This window comes from Cydia fagiglandana, chromosome 6, assembly GCF_963556715.1.
Source record: "Cydia fagiglandana chromosome 6, ilCydFagi1.1, whole genome shotgun sequence".
NCBI lineage: Eukaryota > Metazoa > Arthropoda > Insecta > Lepidoptera > Tortricidae > Cydia > Cydia fagiglandana.
The window spans coordinates 14,180,692-14,202,361 of NC_085937.1; the positions used below are offsets into that span (position 1 = coordinate 14,180,692).

General features: G+C 37.7%; 2 protein-coding genes across 3 annotated transcripts in view; one reads left to right on the forward strand and one right to left on the reverse strand.

The window, feature by feature from the left end:
• The window catches only part of LOC134665304 (patched domain-containing protein 3), a 73,660-nt gene extending 70,931 nt beyond the window's left edge, over positions 1-2,729 (forward strand). For both annotated transcript variants that reach the window (XM_063522219.1, XM_063522218.1), the window contains one exon: positions 50-2,729. In XM_063522219.1, coding sequence (XP_063378289.1) covers positions 50-1,135 — 1,086 coding nt within the window. In that variant the 3' untranslated portion in view covers positions 1,136-2,729. The remainder of the gene's footprint in view (positions 1-49) is intronic.
• A 126-nt stretch (positions 2,730-2,855) lies between these two features.
• Positions 2,856-21,251, reverse strand: LOC134665337 (telomere-associated protein RIF1). Its single transcript, XM_063522268.1, has 12 exons — positions 20,654-21,251; positions 20,012-20,239; positions 14,693-14,955; positions 13,530-14,301; positions 13,125-13,297; positions 12,243-12,489; positions 10,557-10,746; positions 9,763-9,816; positions 9,040-9,257; positions 5,900-8,953; positions 4,421-5,578; positions 2,856-4,172 (listed from the first exon to the last, which is right to left on the reverse strand). Exons 1-12 carry the CDS (start codon positions 20,876-20,878, stop codon positions 3,858-3,860), a joined length of 6,897 nt encoding a protein of 2,298 aa, XP_063378338.1. The 5' UTR covers positions 20,879-21,251; the 3' UTR covers positions 2,856-3,857.
• Positions 21,252-21,670: the final 419 nt, after the last annotated feature.

Genomic DNA, 21,670 nt, shown 5'->3' on the forward strand with positions numbered 1-21,670 from the left:
GTAAAATCTCTGTATGTGTCCAATAACATGTGTTATTTTTCTGTTCCAGTTCGAGCTAGTGAAGCCAACATCCATTCAGAACTTGTGCTACGGAGCCCTGATGATGATGATCACCTCCTTCATATTTATACCGAACATTCTGTGCTCGCTCTGGGTCGCCTTCAGTATCATATCTATAGAAATCGGGGTCGTGGGATATATGGCCCTATGGGATATCAACCTTGATTCAATCTCCATGATAAACTTGATCATGTGCATTGGTTTCTCCGTTGACTTCACAGCACACATCTGCTACGCTTACATGGCATCAAAAGCGAAATCTCCAAATGAGAGAGTTAGCGAATGCTTATACTCTCTGGGCTTGCCTATAGTTCAAGGATCCTTCAGTACAATTTTAGGGGTGGTCGCACTCCTTCTAGCGGACAGCTACATCTTCTCAGTATTCTTCAAGATGGTATTCATGGTGATTTTCTTCGGAGCAATGCACGGACTCTTCTTGCTACCAGTACTCCTGTCTCTATTCGGACCCGGCTCCTGTTCCAAAAAACATGAAGATATCAAAATGTCAAAAGTTGATAAGAGTTTTCCACACCCATACTGCATACCACACCCGCAACTTGTTTTAAACGATCAAATATTCAACGGAAAGAATGTAGGCCCAAATGGAGTATACAAAATTTACGGAGATGACAAGGATTTGGGTATTGGTACGTCTGGAGAGGACACGAGCGAAAGCAGCTCGAACCAATCACAGCGCCGTCAAATAGGCGACAATGACAGGAAATACGACCTCGGATGGAAAAGGTCGAGTTACGGGCAGAATTCTAGCCAATTCCAGCCATCAGGGGAGTTAGATCCGTATGTACTCGAGGCAGACCGGGCTTGGATGAGACAGCCTTACGATGATAGGCGCGGGGCTGACAATTATAGAAGAAGCCGTGCGGCTTCTAGAGACGATGATTGGGTGAGGCCTGCGCGCAAGACGAGCGACGCAGGCCCTCGGCGCGAGGGAACCTACAGAGTGATGCGCGCCCATTCCCACCACAACCTGCACCGACCGCGCGCTCCGAGGCGGTCCAACTCGCATCACAACTTAGAGCATTTAGACTATGTAGCCGAAATGCGTTTTCCTTGACAGACCCTTCCCACAATTTAGATAACATAAATCAAGTGCTCAATTTATGGACCAAAGTTCCACGATAAAGTTGATGGTCAAAACTGGATCGAACAGTGAGCTACGAAGCTCACAAGTTACGTTTCCGTAAAGATTTTGATTATTAGATCAACAAAAAACTGTATTTTATAAGGCTACATAAAATAATGTTTTTTTGTGGATTGCAGAAAGTAGGACTATTTTATGTATATATTTAGCAAAAAAATTAGGCCAAAAATGTGTGTGCGTTGCCTATAAAATGTGTACTGCGTGTAGAAATTGAATTCGTTTTAAAATAGTATTATTCATTATTAATCATGAACATTCAGAATCTTTATAGGTATTCTAATCAAAAGTACAGTCAGCTACAAAGATATCTACGAGTAGCTAAGCGTCTGATAAACGCAACAAATTATCAAACTGATTTTTCAATTTGAAAAAATATTAATAATGTAAAACTCACTATTGTGGCGATCCGTACAAAACGTATGGAAAGTTATTTTTCCCATTATCGAGTTAAACTATTAGCGTAGATATTTTTGCAGCTTGCTGTTCCTATATTTTCCCTGAAAATGCATAAGAGATTAGTTATCAAGCAGATTAGTGTGTAGATATCCAGTGTTACATTTATTTGGCATCTGGATTCCGTCAATGTTATATATAGGTATCCAAAAAGGTGCAAAGACCTTAGTATGTCAGTAATATAATAAGTTTTAGGTAATCTCTAGTAAAGTTTTAAATAGGGAGTGTTATGTTAGTGTGATAATATTGGGTGGGTGAAAACTGTGTATATATTTGTGTATTTAAAATAGTGTAAGTCCTCTTCTTTTGTGAAAGCTTTAAGATTCTCGACAGATGCTGTAAATATTAGTTGAGCTACTTATAGGTATCTTGTGGCCATTTCCGTTTCCTTTGGGCTTGTTAAGTAAGCTGGGGCTAGTATATCTTCGATTCCGTTTTAGAAAGGCCTTGGCCCACTCCAACTTATCTTTGCTGCCACAAATTTCCAATACAACTAATAACTTAGCGTCATGTGCCGTACGTTATGTATATTTTATTTAATAGTATTGAAATAAATCGTAAAATTGTCATATAATGAGAATGTGGCTATCGAAATTAAATCCGAGAGTGATAGATTTTTGTTTTTGAGTTTTAAATTAAGATTTGATTTTAATGGTATTCTTCTCATATTAAATAATGTGTATTAAATTAAGTATTATACACATTATCAATTCTACGATTTATTGCGTTAAATCTCATGACATGATATATTATGATGTAGTGGTGCTAATAAGTAATAACATTTCCGTTCCGTTCCTGACAGCAACAGCAATACTTAACAAAATAATGACATGTTTTTAAAACTATGAATTCTCATAAATACAGGTGTGAAAATTCGCACTTCAATACAATTTACGATAACTTATTTCATTAGTAGGTATAGTGTTAGTACCTCGCCGAACCCTCCACGTAGTCTTGTCGTAAACCTATTGTGATCGCGCGCGGTCAACACGACTGAATATATTGTAAATATTATTGACATGTTTTATATTGAATAAAACTAGTTTTGATAATCTTTTGATCTTTTATTTTCTTTTCATTATAAAAATAATCACTAAAAAGTCTAACGTAATTTAAATAACTTATGTTATCGCGTTAGTCTCATATAACGATCCAATGTACTTGATACATTTAGAATCTAAATGTGTTTAGTTGATTTATACCGAGTGTATACCAAAGTGTACCCCTGTGTGTATGTTTAACTGTACCTAGAACAGTCAGTCACAGACATCTATTAGGCTTGCCAAGTAGCTGAAGATACCATTATATTTGATATGACATTTTTCTATTATTGATGTCTCAAGTACAAGTATGTTTGATTAACGGTATTTTTACACTGCCTAAAAGCAGCGTAACAATACACTTTAGTTAGCCTTGAAATTGGTTAATTTTTCCTTACAAGTCGTATTTAGCCTGAATCTAACTATAGATATTGTCAGGTGAAAACCAAAACTCACCAATTGCAATAAAATATATATAAATAAACAATAATCATCCTTGCTTTGAACTAGACTATGGCTCTGAACTAGTAGTAGTATGTAATAAGTGTTGGTTGTCTCCCAACGATATAGTAACTATAATATATAGATACCTAGTAACAATCTCAGTATCTCAATTGTCACGAGTGAACTCGGCAAGTGAAACAATTGGTACATTAAGTATGTCAAAAATTGTTATATCAAACCGGCACATACAATACTATCTATCAGTGTTGGCCGAAAGTTAATGCGAATTGAAAATGCTGGCCATTAACCATTATAAATTGAATCGTAAACTGTAATCGTGCGTTACGGTTTAAGGTTCAATTTATAATGGTTAATGGCCGACATTTTCAATTCGCATTAACTTTCGGCCAACACTGCTATCTATCACGAAAGCGCAAAAAGGCACTGATACTTAAAACAAAACTAAAGTTTCTAATTCAGTCCAATCGTAAAATATGTACATGAATACGTTTGCACTACGAGGTACAATAACTATGATTAAATTAAATGTATTGTTAATTAATTAAGTTGATTTAAAAACGTACACAGTAATCATTCAAGAAATCTGCCACAAAGTTATTACTAACATCGGCATCATTTTCTACTGTGAGACAAACAAAATAAAATCAAGAGGAAATGATTTTGAAGCTGATTACACTTCACACATTTTTATCAGCAATACTCTTGTCATACACTTTTTGCATCATCTGGCTGCAAAACAAAATCAAGTCTTTAACATCAAATTTGTCACACAAGTAATTTTGCAGATACGATAATTCCTTGTTTCCGCTCTGGCCGTTTGCGTGTAGTTCGCAACCTCGCTGGATAACGCTGTTCAAAACACTCTTGGCGTCTGAACCGGTCATTTTCTTCACAAGCAAGTCCGTACAGTCTTTTACGGGTAGAGATTCTGCCAGTTTCAGTTTTGATGAGTTTTCTAATTGTTCTTCTAACTTAAGAACGAAGTCTTTCCTCTGGAATAATAATGAAACAATTAGTGACATGTCTATAAACTGAAATAGATGCCATATACACTAAAGAAAAAGTTACGAAGTCCTTGGTGAGTACCATTTAAGTAGTATGGTAGTGATACTAATTAAGAAACACAAATCAAAATATTTAAATTTGTTCCCGAAGTTGTAATATGAATATTTCCCTGAGTTATAACAATAATTGAATGATTAATGTTACATGCAGTGATATAAGAATTACGACTACTCACATCTTTAATACATGATGATACAATCTCTTCAGTTGATTTGTTGCCTGACTCATTTGTCTGAGAACTTGTTTGCTTCGTCATTACTTCGTCAGTCTGTGTTGATGAGAGCCTTTGCAATATCAAGGAGGTCTGTGTTTCAGTTTCGCACATTATAATATTAGTTTGTATTCCAACACTTGTTTGCACTCTAAGATCTACATCTACAGTTGGCTTCACTGCTTCATCCACTTCCATTATTTTATCTTTCCTAGTCAGTTGTGCTTTAGGAACTTTGACATCGATTCTGTCAACTTCATTTTCAGTGACCTTTGTTAGAACAACCACTGGTTCCGCCTCCATTTTTTTGGCCTTTTTAGATGATTTTTTAGTCACTTGTGATGTCGTTTTGTCAGCAATTTCAATTACTTCAGTTTCAGTCACTTTTTCTAGATCACTAGCTTTAGCCCCTGTCATTAAATCATCTTTTCCAGAACTTCCTACACTCGTTGTTCCTGTAAGATTTGGATTTACAGTAGTTTCGAGTATTTTATCTACCTCCATTACTTCATCTTTTCTAAGTCTTCCATCACTTGTTGTCACTGTAAGTTCTTTGTTTGTTTCTACTAGTTTATTCGCTTTCATTATTTTATTTTTTCTAGATGCATAATCCTCTAATACTTTTATGGCCACTTGTACTTTAGGAGTTTTGATACAAGTTCTATGTACTTCGAGTTCGGTTAACTTGGCTAGATCACCGACAGTTTTAATATTTCCTCCAAGTTCTTGTACAAATAATTCCTTCATAGTAGGAGATGATAGTTCTGAAGCAATATTATCAATAGAATCCTTACAATCTATGAGATCTGGGAATATAGGATCTGAATCATTTAATTCACTAGTTTTAACTATTTCCGCGGCAGGGGTCTGATCTATAGAGCTCAATTCTGTATCATTACTAGGATGTTCAATACTGCCGAAACTTTCAGCCGTTGAAGTCAGTACGGTCTCGAGATTAACAATACTATCAATTTTCTTTGGCGATTTTGGAGACTGGTGGCGTAACTGCCTTTCGAGTCGTTTAAATGCTGAATTCTGAGGTGATCGTACTCCACTTGTCTCTATATACTTTTGAACAACAACTGACGTCGACACTGGATCATGAAAACTGACTCGTTTTCTCTGGAAAGCGAAATGATATTATTACATTTAATACTTAATTAATTATATTAAATATTACTTTCATACATTATGAATATGTGTTTAAAAAGCTCAAATACATCATTATATCAGTACCAGCGAATTGTCAACGTAAAATGATGATGATGATTGATAAAAACTATCCTGTACTTCTCGAGATCTCCTTAAAGTATATTATCAAAATCTAATCTTTCTCGTAAATTGGTTGAGCAGTTGAAGTATGAAGAGGCAACAGACAGACGGATATACTATCACATTTGTAAGGATAGGGGACGCATATGTATGGATTAAATAGTAACTAACCTTGTTGGCAGGTGACGCTGTGGCTTCGTCAGCAATATCAGCTAGCTTCCTTTTTAGAATTGGACCGGCAGGACTACAGTCGGCACTGGGCAAAGCTTTCTTAAATTTCAGGAAATTCTCTGTTTCTTCTTTTTCGTCAGAACTTCCACTGTCTGCCGATTGAGCTGTTTGATACAACATTCTAAGGTTTCTACGAGCTGGAGTGTTTACGGGACTGCTTTTCTTAGGTTCGTCTGGCTCAGGTCTTTCAACATGCTTTATTGTCTGTAATCTGTCTGGTACGCATAGGCCTAACATTTGCGCCGCACGACCACCACTACGTACTTGTGGCCGATTTTTCTTCAGAGACAGTGAAGAACTAGGACTACTGTTAGTAACTGTAACCTCTGGTCGAGGAGGAGACTGATCCCTTTTGTCAGGTGAAGTTTTTTCTTCAGTAAATATTTCAGGTGAATTACTCATTTCTAAAGGTTCACCGTTCATTTGTACCGGACCAGATAGTTTAATTACTAAGAAATCGCTGCTATTTTCAGATTCAGGTGACTTAGGTTCAATTGGGCTTAAGGATTTTATAGGTGAAATTTCTGAAGTGTTGTTTAAGAAATCTTTTTTTCTTTGATCAGCGCCGATAGTGGGAGATGAAGCGCCAGTTTCTTCATTTTGAGTTATGTCAACAAGGGTTATGGTTCTGTCATCGGCTGTGGTAGTGAGCTGACTCTCATCAACTTTCAAATCAGTTTTTTCATTATCTTTAGTATCTTGAATAACATTCTGTCCAGTTTCAAATGCATTTGTGTCATTTACAAATTGGGAGGGATCTGTAGGTTCTGTATCAGCGTTTGCAAGTTCAAGTGTATCAGGTCCTGGGCCTGGCTCACATTCGGTATTTAAATCAATTACAGGATCGTCGTCGTTGATAATTATTACATCTCCAGAGCTTACAGGCTCCGTATCCATTTCCTCTGTTAAATCCATTATAACATTAGCTTGGACATCTGTCTTGTTGGCAGGTAATTCGGTGTCATCTTTAATTTCTTGAGACATTATGACGTCTGCAGTTGTATTTATTTCTTGAGAAGATTTGTCAACTAAATCTTGTGTCTCTAAAACATTCTTATCTATGCTTTCGGAACTACTAGATGGTTTATCAGCACACCTTCTGAATGATTTAACTGATATTGTTGTAGTCGTATCTTGAGAGCTCTCTATAACATCTTCAGAAAGATCTTGTGTAGCATCAGGGCTAACATCCTGTGTTTCGCAAACTGTAACAGGCGATTTTTCTATCTCACTGGCATTTTTTCTGGACTTTTCTTTTGGAACATCTGTATCGCTTATCCCTTTTTTAGTTTTCGAAGTACTCTTTGGTTCAGTTTTAGACTTATTTAGTTTATCAGCTAAACGGTTTTTACGGCCGCTGATTGGTGACTCTGTTAAGCCTTTTCTGGTCACTCGCTTATCTGATTGTAGTTTTAAAAATGGATGACCTTCAACCATATCTATAGCCAGTTCTTTTTCAATTCTCGATTTCTTTTTGGAAGTCGACTTCGTCTCGTCAGAATCTTTTCTCTTAGTAATATTTTTTGGCGTTGAGGTATTGCCAACTGAGGTATCCTTTTTTTGTTCAGGCTGCTGTGTTTCTTCTATTGATTTATCAATAGATGTGTCGCTTTGTGAACATTTCACAGTGTCCTCAAGATTTACGTTGGAACCATTTTCACTTTCCGGATCTTTATGAACTGCTTTATCGATGGGCGAAGACGAAACTTCTGTATGTAATTTGTGTTTTTCTGTGTCTACTTTTTCTACAGTAGTCGCAGTTTTGTGGTCATCAGTAGGAGCATCTGATTTGCAGACTTCACTTGTATCCGTTTCCATGTTGTTCACTGAAACAGTGGCAACTTTGAGAGTACTATTTATATCTTCATTATTTTTTTCTGCTAAATTTGTTGCATCTTCTGAAGCATCATTTTTGTCATATGACTGCGAGTCATTCTGAGTCGTAGAGTTACGCCTTTTCTTTTCTAAGTAAATTTCCGAGTCGTCAAACTTTTTAGGTTTTCTCTTAACACGAGCAGGCCGGTCAGCATTTATTTTTGAAGGCGCCGAGCTAACTACATTTATAGTTTCTTTAAATTTCGAAACTGGCGTACTACATGTGTTTGGATTAACTGTCTGATTTAACAGATCTTTGCTCTGTGATCCTTCTTTCGGTAGCGTAGATTTTTCAATCAAATTTCTAACATTACGAAATACTCTGTCTTTCAAAGCCATTCGCGGAGTTTTAACTGCCGGAGAAGATTTCGCTTGGTCACCTTTGCTCTGTTTCGGGCTGTCAGTTTGTTTATTTTCGTTCTTTTCTGTAGCCTTAGATGCATCAGAGAAGAAATTATCAATTATTTTAGGCACTATATCAGTGCCGGGCATGTTTTTAATTGTTGAAATATTGTCATTAGACGGTGTACTGGCTGATCTACTGTTTGTCGTAGAGGCATCTTGAGAGTCTGTTTTCCAAGATTTAAGTTTAAATTCATCTTGTGACTGCGATAGGTCCTGATACAAAGCCGGAATATCTTCTCGTTTCCTTTTAAATTTTTCTTTTTGATTTTCTGTTAGTTTTCGGGGATTGAATTTCCAATTTGATTTGATTACTGCAAATTCTTCACCATTTTCTACAACCGTATTTATAATACTGGCTTCTTTCTTTTTGGGATCCTTTTTAGCGCTTTTTGGCACAGGTGTTGTAAACTTGTTTTCATCCTGACCTTCAGTTTTAGAAACTTTATTTTTGGATTCCTTTGTTTCATTTTTACTTTTCATTTCAACAGTTTCAAAAGATGCCTTAATTTTTGCTCTTAATGATTGATTAATGCCCTCATCCGCCATAATTAGTTTTAACACAGCATCCAAATTGGAAGGCATCGTTGTAAATAAAGTTTGACACACAAGTAACTCGTCCAATAAAATGATTTTGAATTCATTTCCACCTTCAGTTTTGAAAAGATGTTCAAAAGCATCAATAACTTTTACCAAAAGCACCTCCCCAGTAGGATCCTGGAAATGTAAAATAGATTATGCTTTAATTGTTATAAGCGCGTCCAATGTATGTTCGAATATCAATACAAGAATATTGTACTTACGCCACGCTTAAAATGTTTGAGCATGATATTTAATGCTTTCCTTCCAATTACAAAGATTTCTTGGACATATTCACCGACCAAACGCTCATTTGTGGCAGCTGTCGCTAGGAGGTCCACTGTATCAATTAGTATAGGAAATACTTGTTTGATTTCATCATAATCATTGTATTTACACATCACATCCTGTAACATCTTGACTTCTTTGTTTATTCCCTCATCTGAAAAAAAAACGATTAAATAAAGCATAATTTCATTAAAGTTGGTTTTTTGTATTCCATTTATAACCCATGTTTAGTTGATATTTATCTTTGTCAAACCTATTAAGTAGTTATTTAAATAAATAGACAACGTTTCCCAACATCATAAGTTATATTTTTTTACAAATATGAATCGCGTGACATTCAACAATTGAAATGGCAACAGGTTCCTTGTATGTAAAAACAAACCTATTTACTTTCTAGCACACTTGGTGCTTTTTACCAACCACTACAACATGTAACTATAGTAGTATCTGGGTGACCGAGTTTTGCTCGGAAAACATATAAAAACTCAAAAATGCGCGTTTTCCGAGAGATAAGATCTGGCTAGATCGATTTATCGCCCCCTAAAACCCCCATATAGCAAATTTCATCGAAAAAGTTAGAGCATATACATATAAATAAATAAACAAGAATTGCTCATTTAAAGGTATTAGATATGTAAAATGTTAAAATAAAATCAAACCTTTCCATATCTTCTGAAACTTCTTTGTTTTGTTCGTGCCCCCGAAAACACTACCTACAGTAGTTAAATTTAATATTATTCCTGATTATTATGAGAAGCATTGACACACAACCTACAAACAGATTCATAAAATCCACAAGATACAACACAGAAGTTTTCGATATAACCATGAACTTATTTTTTAATTGTTACAAAAATTCGATATTTCGTGCTTAAATACTTAGCTCCAATACATTCTGCCTGTCAAGTCATGAGACAGTATCTTAATTTCATGATTACATATCTCCTTGATCTCCACTAACAACATCTGCGGGCCTACCGCGAACCACGCTCGACGTGTTGCCTCCCCGTCACACTTACGTACGAATTTACAAGTGCGACAGAGAGGCAACACGTCGAACGTGGTTTGCGGTAGGCCCTCCGACTATTGACGAAGTCTTCACCGGAATTCGGTTTGCATTCGTACCGCTCACATCATGCTATATATTTCTGTTTTATGTATCAATCACACAGATTATTTCATCTCAGGTTTAGACAGTACACCTTAGACATATTTAATAACTGGAGTGGCCATTAAGAGCTTACCCCTCTACCGAAAAACTTGCACGGTTGTGCAAACTTTTGTATGGACTGACATGGATATTTGTACGTTACGTACAAATCATGTAGAAATAGCAATACATTTGACGTCCCCTCCCCCGCAAAAATCGGCAGACTTTTTCGTAAAGGAAATGGCAGCGATGACATCTCCGGTTACTAAATGCTCTAAGCAGTACACAGAAACTTAAACTTACATGTCCTTGTGACTATTTTGGTCTTAATGACGGCAAGCAAAACGCATAGCACGAAGAAAGTGGCCGTGGCTCCTTTATTCACGTTTTCCGCCAGAATTCTGTCGATCTCCATGTGGAACCAGACGGTTTGCACCGTCGTTAGATGCATTACGCAGTACATATTATTCCACGTTAATGCAGCTGCCTGAATCTGGAATAATATTTTATTTATTTAGAATACATACAGTCATACATTATACATATTTAAGTCAGAATGGGTAATGCCAAGTGTGAAGCGCTGGTGGCCTAGCGGTGAGAGCGTGCGACTTGCAATCTGGAGGTCGCGGGTTCAAACCGCGGCTCGTACCAATGAGTTTTTCGGAACTTATGTACGAAATATCATTTGATATTTACCAGTCGCTTTTCGGTGAAGGAAAACATAGTGAGGAAACCGGACTAATCCCAATAAGGCCTAGTTTACCCTCTGGGTTGGAAGGTCAGATGGCAGTCGCTTTCGTAAAAACTAGTGCCTACGTCAAATCATGGGATTTGTTGTCAAACGGGCCCCATGCTCTCACGAGCCGTGGCGAAATGCGGGGATAACGCGAGGAAGAAGAGGGTAATGCCAAGTGTGACAGTGCGTAGTAAAGACCTATCTTTTTCCTATGAGAAAGTGTGACACGGGTAAGATATTAAGTTTTAGAGTAAATTATTGGCTCTATATATATTTTTAATTGGTCTGGCTAACCTTAGTACAAAATCAACAGGATGGGTAATAAATTAAATTACCTCAGGTATATCACCAGATCACCACAAATTTTAAATCCAGGCAACATTACCCTCAACCTCAACCCTCAAGGATAATAAAACCGGGCAAGTGCGAGTCGGACTCGCGCACGAAGGGTTCCGTACCATAAAGCAAAAAAAAAACCGGGCAAGTGCGAGTCGGACTCGCGCACGAAGGGTTCCGTACCACAATGCAAAAAAAAAACAAAAAAGCAAAAAAAAACGGTCACCCATCCAAGTACTGACCCCGCCCGACGTTGCTTAACTTTGGTCAAAAATCACGTCTGTTGTATGGGAGCCCCATTTAAATCTTTATTTTATTCTGTTTTTAGTATTTGTTGTTATAGCGGCAACAGAAATACATCATCTGTGAAAATTTCAACTGTCTAGCTATCACGGTTTGTGAGATACAGCCTGGTGACAGACAGACGGACAGACGGACGGACGGACGGACGGACGGACGGACAGCGAAGTCTTAGTAATAGGGTCCCGTTTTACCCTTTGGGTACGGAACCCTAAAAATTGGTTGAATCAGTTTAGAATTGTGTGTTTTTTTTATGATACTAAGAAGCCTGTTTTTAGGGTTTCGTACCCAAAAGGTAAAACCGGGACCCTGTTACTAAGACTCCGCTGTCCGTCTGTCCGTCCGTCTAACTGTCACCAGGCTGTAACTCATGAACCGTGATAGCTAAGACAGTTGAAATTTTCACAGATATTTATTTCTGTTGCTGTTATAACAACAAATACTAAAAACAAAACAAAATTATATTTAAGTGGGGCTCACAGACAACAAACTTGATTTTTTGCCGTTTTTTGCGTAATGGTAAGGAACCCTTCGTGTGGTTTTTTCTATACTTTGATGCTTCCTGACAGGATTTTTTTTACATAACAGCTATCAACTAAATGAAACTAGATACCTACATTACTGAAATGATCTAAGTTCAGCAGTGGCCAAAGCAACAAGTTGCACATTTGCTGCAAACCCTCCTGCCTCGATTTCGAGTCCTGCAATGCTTCCGCCAGGGCAGTCCACAACTGCAGCGAGCTGTCGTGCGGCGTCACGTCTTTAATCAGCCATTTTATCGCTTTGTCTTCTAAATGGCCGCACTCCAGGGCGAGAAATTCGGTTATTAGCTTCAGGTTTATGACTAAATTCTGGTTGATATGCCTGAAAAAAAAATTAGATAAAGTGCAATATATATTATTGTCTGTTATATTTATTCCACAAGTTAAATAATAGCAACAAAGGCTATGTCCTGTTAAAATAAATCATATAAAAGTTTATGCTGTGTTGAAAGGCAGCAAACAATGCCATGATAGTTCGCGTGTATATTGTAGCTGTAGCCTAATTAATGACATTTTACGGGGTGACCCAAATATATATGTTGACCAAGAATTATTAAGACATTTTTCTCTAAATTAAACATGTTTTACAAAATGGCATTAAAAATTAAAACTACAATCTTATCTGATATCTTAAAAACATTGTCCTTTTAGCTTTGATACAAAGGCACTGGTCCCACCGCGAGCTAGTAAGCTATGAGCTATCGGCTATAAACACGAACAAAAGATAAGCACTCCCGTGTAAATAAAAGAGACACGGCGATATTTATAGCTCACCGCTGGGCGAGTAACTATAAATATCGCCGTGTCTCTTTTATTTACACGGGAGTGCTTATCTTATGTTCGTGTTTATAGCCGATAGCTCATAGCTTACTAGCTCGCGGTGGGACCAGTGTCAAAAACGCGCGCGAGGGAGGCGCGAGGAGTTCTAACATGAGCTCATTCATCTATAAGACTTACTTTTTACAAGTCTCAACAAATGTCGGGTCCGTTAGAATGGAGAGAATTATTTGTATTGGTCCGCTTTGAAACTCCGTGGTTTTAAGAAGCTGCCTTAGTGAGGTTTCCTCGAAAAGCGAAGATATGAGGATATTGTTCACTATGTCTGCAAGCTTGTTGTTACTTGTGCTTTCCTGTAAAAGATGAATTAACTTTAGTTTTTTAAATATACATAGACACACAGAAATGGTTGGAAATTCCCTGTTATTTCCAAAAAATTATAGAGGGGAGATCCGTGGATCACCTTTACTCTCATTTCGTAAATCCACTCGCCTATGTGAGATGTGATATCAATACAATTTTAGTTTAATTTACATCAGATAAAGAACAAAAATTCGTAATTATAAATATGTTGACTTCATTTACCTGTGCGAGAAGTTTCGCAATGGTTAAAAGATCATTAAAAAGATCTTTTCTGATATTATTTTCTGGCATTTCAGCTATGGTCATCACAAATGATTTCCAAGCACACATGATTGGCTGTTTCCCGATCCCGACCTCTTCTTCTGCTGATACTTTTATTGCCATCTTTAGTGAATGAATCCAGTCACTCCAGTGGTCTACCAAGGTTTTAGGACTGATTAATTTGCCCTTTAATCTAGGTTTGGAAATGCAGCCTTCACAGTTAACATGGCCAACCATTTCAACAAATGTTTCAACACAATTTTTTTTAACTGTCGGTGAAATCATCCCGGGTATCAAAACAGTCTTTTCAGGAATATGTCTTCCAAAGCAAAAGTGTAAAAATGGATACAGCATCCTCTCATCTGCTCTGGCTTCGTATTGCTTTATAAGATGCCACCAGGTGTCGAGTTTGGCAAGTGCAGTTTCTTCAACTTTAGCATTGTTCGATCTCAAAGGTATAATAAGTAATTTTATCCTCTTGTTAACAAATAGTTCATTTGTCTCAGCAGAGAAATTATCAATTAACACATTCCAACATTCGAATGCTCTGCATCTGCTTTTTATATCCATTTTGAATGCCATTTCAACTACTGGCAACATTGAGTTGATAGGGCTGCCAACTCCAGGTTTGTTCATAGTTATTTGAGCTTTGAGCAGTTTGATAAAAATTATCCAAATCCTATGCCACAGAACACTGCCACTTGTTAAAAGGTTTTTCATTTGAGCTGGATATCTGGAAACATTAAAGAGGATTATTCCACTAGAGTTAGTAATATAAAATAATTTTTTAGTGTTAGGAAGATAATTTTTGCACTAACACAGATCATTATTTTGGCAAACAATTTTTTTTATTAGGTAAGTTATATTTTGTGTGTTGTGTTTATAATCTAATTACTGGGCAGTGGTGTGGGTTAAACCATTCTATAATACATGAAAATTATAAGGAAACAGGTGTATTGCTCCATTGGACACTTTTCCCATTAGAGTTGAAAGTACCTCAATATAATTTTAGGGAACAGGAACTTGTTCTATAGGGGCTTCCACCCCACTTGACCTTACACAAATATTTTAGGTAACTACTGCTTGGAGAAAATCTTAAGTTTATTCTAGGTTTTCATACTTACGCATTTGGGCTGTAAATATTTTCCAAAACTGTCTGCCACTGAGGATTAGTACTGTAGTCAATTGATGCAAGCTCTTCAGTCAACATTTCCAATAGTTCCATTATAGACAGGACCATGGGTGTGGTCCCTATGGTCTGTATTTGGAAATAGTTCATGGCAGTTGGAATCACTCTTGAAAACCATACTGCTAGGCCTTTTTTCACAAATGTTGATTTCTTTTCTGGAGTTAAGTTGATCATTACTCTGTGAGCTAGGTTAACAGGCTGAAAATAGCAAGGATATTATAATAAGTTAAGATTAATATTCATATTATTCAATTACTCCTTCCTCTCAACATTTACTTATTACTTACTTACTAGTTTGGTGCGATGATAGTTGTAGATTTTATTATAGAATTTGATGTAGGAAGCAAAAGGTGCACTGTCACACTTTTACATTAATCTATATATATAAATGCAAGTGTCCTGACTGACTGACTGATTCATCAACGCAGAGCCGAAACTATAAAAGCCAGAAAGTTGAAATTTGCACACCAGATTGCATTTATACAGTGTACAAGAGATAAGAAGCTATTTTGAGAAATTCAACCCCTAAGGAGATTAAAAAACGGGGCAAGTGCGAGTCGGACTCGCGCACGAAGGGTTCCGTACCAAAATGCAAAAAAAAAAGGAAAAAAAGAACGGTCACCCATCCAAGTACTGACCACTCCCAACGTTGCTTAACTTTGGTCAAAAATCACGTTTGTTGTATGGGAGCCCCATTTAAATCTTTATTTTATTCTGTTTTTAGTATTTGTTGTTATAGCGGCAACAGAAATACATCATCTGTGAAAATTTCAACTCTAGACAACTTTCGTATCACGGTTCGTGAGATACAGCCAGGCCCCAATTTCACCACGGTGACAGGTGCGACAATTGTAAAACATCACTGTTGCTGACGTCACAGGCATCCATGGGCTACGGTTACCACTTACCATCGGGCGGACTGTATTCCTATTTGCCACCATCATTGTATTATTAAAAAAAACTTTATTATATCGGAAAAAAAACAGATATTTCTCTTGCTAAGTTTATGACAATTGTCACAAGAAACACTACAATTGTCACGAAATTCCGACATATAACTCACTTCCTGTCAAGATTCACCGACAATTCTACAAATATGTCAACTAGAAAAAACAATTCCTGTTTCACAACATAATTGTAATACATACAATTGTAGCAAAATGCCTGTCATGTTTGTAAGTATTTCTATAGAAAATATTTTATAAAATTGTAATATGTCACCTGTCGCTCGACATATGTCACTGACAATTGTAGCCGTGGTGAAATTGGGGCCTGGTGACAGATGGACGAACGGACGGACGGACGGACGGACAGCGAAGTCTTAGTAATAGGGTCCCGTTTTACCCTTTGGGTACAGAACCCTAAAAAGTACACTAATGGGCTTGTGTCAGTCATGAACAAAGAACTGTTAAGAACGAAATCTTGTAAAGGACCGAAATGAATTAAATCTTATTTCCTTTAGTTCAGTGGGATTGGTGAGCGCTTGCTAACTACCCTAAATCAGTTAAGTGAGAGTGCCAATATCGAAAGTTGGGACAAATGGGAGATAAGCAGCGTGCAGAGACTGGGGAGAAAATGCGAAGATAGAAATCGACCCATCTTAGTCAGTGTCACATTAGAATGGAGAAAAATGATGGTGCTCAGAAACAACAAAAAGTTCCCACCAAATATCTACGCATCTGAGGACTACCCAAAGGAAGTCTTGGAAAAGAGGAGGGAGCTAAAAGTTCAGTTGAAAGAAGAGACAAGCAAAGGAAAAATTGCATACCTGCGTTATGACAGGCTAATAATTCGGGATAACCCAAGCAATCCAAATACGAAAGAAAAAAGGAAGCGATCCCCAACCACCTCACCCAACAACACACCTAAAACGAACATAGACACCACAAACAACCCGCAAAAAATTACGAAGACAAAGTCAAATGCATTCTCTCAATGGAGGTCAACAAACAACTCACCGAGCGATAAAAACTTATAGCAACCAAATAACCAATATTACCGGAACAATCCTACAACAACAACTGCAACAACTACCACACCATTCCCCAAGCCGACTGGTCATCGTGGGGAAATAGACCAAAACCCTTCTACAAAGAAAATACATACCAAGCATAAAAAGTGTTTAAATGTGAACAACACTAGAAATACAAAAACATATAATCAAAACAACAGTAACAATAACAAGAAAACTAAATTAAAAATAGCGTCGTACAATGTAAGAACCCTAAGATCAGAAGATAGATTGGAAGAACTATGTTACGAATTAGACAAGGTCACATGGGATGTCCTGGGCCTTTCGGAGGTTCGAAGACAAGGAGAAGAATGTATCAAACTTCAGAACGGGCATACCCTGTACTACCGAGGAGATGACAATGTCAGTCACGAGCATGGTGTCGGTCTCCTGATTCATAGAAGACTCAGTGATAACATCAAATGTATTGCCTCAGCATCGGATAGGATAATATATGTTATACTCCAGATTACCGAGAAGATTACTCTTAAAGTGATACAAGTATACGCACCAACTAGTACCGCATCAGACCTAGAAGTGGAGAAATTCTACGAAGACATTAGTGCTTGCATCCGTGACAACAAGAGCACATACACAGTAGTAACTGGAGACTTCAACGCCAAAATAGGCACAGAAAGAGATGACACAGAAACCTTTATTGGCAGATTCGGCTTCGGATCTAGAAACTCCCGCGGGGACATGCTGGTTAACTTTATAGAACAAGAAAAGCTGTTTCATATGAGTTCATTTTTCGATAAGAAACCTGCTAAAAAATGGACTTGGATATCTCCTGGAGGAAAATATAAAAACGAAATTGACTACACCTTCTGTAGCCACAAAAGTATAGTGCAAGATGTCAGTGTCCTAAACAGTTTTTACACAGGAAGTGACCACCGTATAATCCGAGCTACTATATATATTAACAAACGCTTGCAAAGATATGCCTCCATAAGGGCGAAGAACACAAAAGTCAATACGGTCCAACTGAACATGTGCAAAGATCAGTACCTACATCTGCTGACTCAAGAACTAGGTCATTTAAACAAAGATTGTGACCATGAGACAATCATTCACACCATACAAAATGCCCTGTACGGAATAGCGCGAGATTTAACATCTGGATCAGCAAAAGTAAACCGGCAAAAGTTTAGTACTGAGACCCGAGACCTTCTGGAAGAAAGGAGAACTTTACTACGCGAAGGCAAAGGGGGAACAGAATATTTTAAAAACCTTTGCATTAGAACTAGAAAACAAGTCGAAGCAGATATTGAAACATATCGGGAAAAAACCGTTAAGCAAATAATAGACAAATATCAAGGCCCTAAAGTATTTCATAGAGCTTTAAAACCAGGAACGAAGCAAATCACTAAACTCTTGGATGAAAATAACCAACTTGGAATAGAGTCAAAGCAACTACTAGAAATAACACATAAATATTACTCAAAATTATACACATCTCAAAACCCCAAGCCAAGAGGAGTTGCCAAACGCAAAATTATGAACGTTGGCTCTGAAGATGTTCCGGAAATAACAACAAGCGAAATTGAACATGCCCTCAGAAAAATGAAAAATGGTAAGGCACCCGGCAGTGATAACATCATTATCGAAATGGTAAAGGATGGGGGAGATAGAGTGATTGAGCTACTTAAAGCGGCTTTCAACAAATGCTTAGAGGAACAAACTATACCCGAGATTTGGAACTGTGCCACAGTCATCCTACTTCATAAAAAAGGCAACAAAGCAGATTTAAACAACTATCGCCCCATCAGTTTGCTCTCACACCTGTACAAACTGTTTACGAAGATCATTACTCTACGCCTCACCAAGAAACTTGACTCATATCAGCCAATGGAGCAAGCCGGATTTAAGAGTGGAAACAGCACATTGGATCATATATTGTCCATGAGAATAATTATAGACAAGACGACTGAATATCAAATGCCTTTGTGGTTAGCATTTATAGACTACAAAAAAGCATTCGACAGTGTTGAAACATGGTCGGTCATAGAATCACTACAAAATGCACGTATAGATCACCGATATACTGCTCTAATAGAAAATATGTACAAAAAAGCCACCTTAAAAGTGAACCTACCCCCGCTGACAGAGCCAGTTCGAATCGGAAAAGGTGTACGACAAGGTGACACACTCTCACCAAAACTGTTTACTCTGGTGCTAGAGGACATTCTAAGAAGCCTAAACTGGGAAAATTGTGGATTGAATATATGGGGTAGTCGCTTAAATAATCTGCGGTTCGCTGACGATATTGTTTTATTGGCAAGCAACCCCACTGAGCTGCAGAGCATGATCCAAGAACTCAGCGACGCTTCCATACGATGTGGCCTGGAAATGAATCTAGACAAGACAAAAGTTATGACCAATACAGATGTCAAGGCGAATATCACAGTTAACCATACCGCCATCGAAACTGTCGATAAATACGTGTATCTGGGACAAGAGATAGTGACTGGTAAGAAGAACCAAACCAATGAAATCAACAGACGCGTACGATTAGCCTGGGCAGCTTATACCAATCTTGAGTTTGCCTTCAAAATGAACCTTAAGGCCGAACAAAAAGCACGCATATTTGACCAATGTATCCTACCTGTTCTCACCTATGGAGCTGAAACCTGGGTTTTCACTAAGGACATATTACATAAACTGAACGTTGTCCAGCGGGCGCTAGAGAGAAAACTGGTGGGGGTCACATTGAGAGACCGTAAAACAAACGAGTGGCTGAGACAGCAGAGCAAGGTCACGGATGTTGTAAAACGCGTAGCAAATTTGAAATGGGAATGGGCGGGTCATATAGCAAGAAAGACCGACTCGTGGAGTAAACGACTACTCGAGTGGCGACCATGGGGGGAAGAGCGTCCCCAAAGTAGACCCAAGATGCGTTGGGACGACGACATCAAAAGGACTGCGGGGAAGAAGTGGCTTCAGGTTGCAAAAGACCGTGACCAATGGCGTAAAATGAAGGAGGCCTACACCCGAAGGGTAGAAAAAGGCTAAAGAGAGAGAGAGAGAGAGGTGAGCGCTTGACATGAGTGAAACAGAATAGACTGAACAAAATGGTTCACAATGACACTGGCACGAGTCAATTCTCAACAACCAAATTGAACTAAAGGAACTAAAAGACTGAACTAGTTTGTTTGACCGACTGACCAAGAGTGGATCACTCTCTGCAGTGACCGAGCAGGCACAAGCCTAGTTACTAAGTCCAAATAGATGTGATGTTACTACCTTGAACCTGATTTCCACAGGCATCTTGAGATGGCAGTATAAGTTGAACAGTTCGTAAATGTCATTGCATTCAGATGCCAGCTCCGCCAGCACATTGTCAGGGTACACAAGGAGGGTATTGAAGCTAATAGTTTGCAGCGACTCTGCTTTGTTCAATGCCGCTGCAGTTAGAAGGAAGTTTAGAACTGCCTCTGCTGACAATGCCAATTTTGATGCAGGAAGTTCAGTCTGTAAAATATAATGAGATATAATTAATGAAAATATAATGAGATCTGTGATTGAAGTATGTGAACTGACCCAAGTCCAAGCGTTACAGAAAATAGCTTAATAAGTAAAGAATGAAATCGAAAATCATTAGTTAAGTGATTTACAGTTATATTTATTGGATAGAAATATATATTGAATGCAATATCAGAGTCGCTAAAGCATTCATAATTAGTTTGTAGCAAAAAATATAGAGGCCCCAAGTTAATTATGAAAAAAAAAAGAAATATTCTTCTCTTCTCTCTTGTATCGCTCTTGACAGAGCGGTCGTGGTCACATTGAAATATTACAGAAGCATAACAAAGTTACTTCAGCTACTATAAGTAAACAGATATTTGGAAATAGCATATTAGAAAAGTAACAAGAATGTATCAATACCTGATGTTTATTCACGATCTTAGTGATTATATTCAAGCAAAAAACTGCGTGCCGCGCGTCTTCTTTCAGGTCATGTACACATATTGTCAATATTCTCTCAAGTTTTGGAACACCTGGGGTATTTCCTTTGTCCAACACATGTAGAATTGCCTCGAAATGTTGATTTCGCGATCCACTATGAGTAAATGTAGTGTCCTCTAAAATTTCGAGATGCTTGTCCAACATTTTGTTACTGTAATATGAACAACGAAAGTTTATAGATATAGGTGTACAATACGAAACATTATAGCTGAACTTTTTATCCAATACATGTCTACAAATAGCTTTAGCGTTTCTAAACACGATTTCGTTATCTTCAAGTAACTACGAAACTATTATAACCATAAATTGACACGATATGACGGACTGTCGGCGTATCGTTGTACGGTTACCAAAGAAAAACAAACAACAAAACACAAATGTTATCCGTTAAACTAGTGGCACTTCTTTACATCAAAAGGTATTAGACCACTTAAGAATGTGATTTTTACTGAATCGCATGTTATCAGAATGCAAAATTGCAAAAAATATTTGATCGTGGGCAAATGAAACGAAATTAATAATTTGTTTGACAGAATGACAGATGTGCGTTTCTGGCGCGAAATAGTTGTAAGTATCGAATAGTCTTCGATTTAACTCGATTTTAAGAAATAGAAAAAATAATGACCTTTTTAATCAACGCAGTTTCTGATTTAATTTACGTTTAAAGAGTTTAAAGATATGATGAAAATTGCTTTAACCTTAAACAGTTCTATTATATTTTGTGAGTCTTCGTCATGGACTCATGCATGGTTTTCACGTTTCAAACTTGCCAGTATTTAAATAGGCGGGAGCAGGCGGGAGTAGGACCACGACTTTGGTCCGGTGAAAACTTCGAGCAACACCGGCTTCCGACACGTCGGAAGGGAGGGGCCTATGAGGGGCCCAAGCGATATCTCACCGTACAAATCATTCTGCCATTTTTCGCGGGGGGAAGGT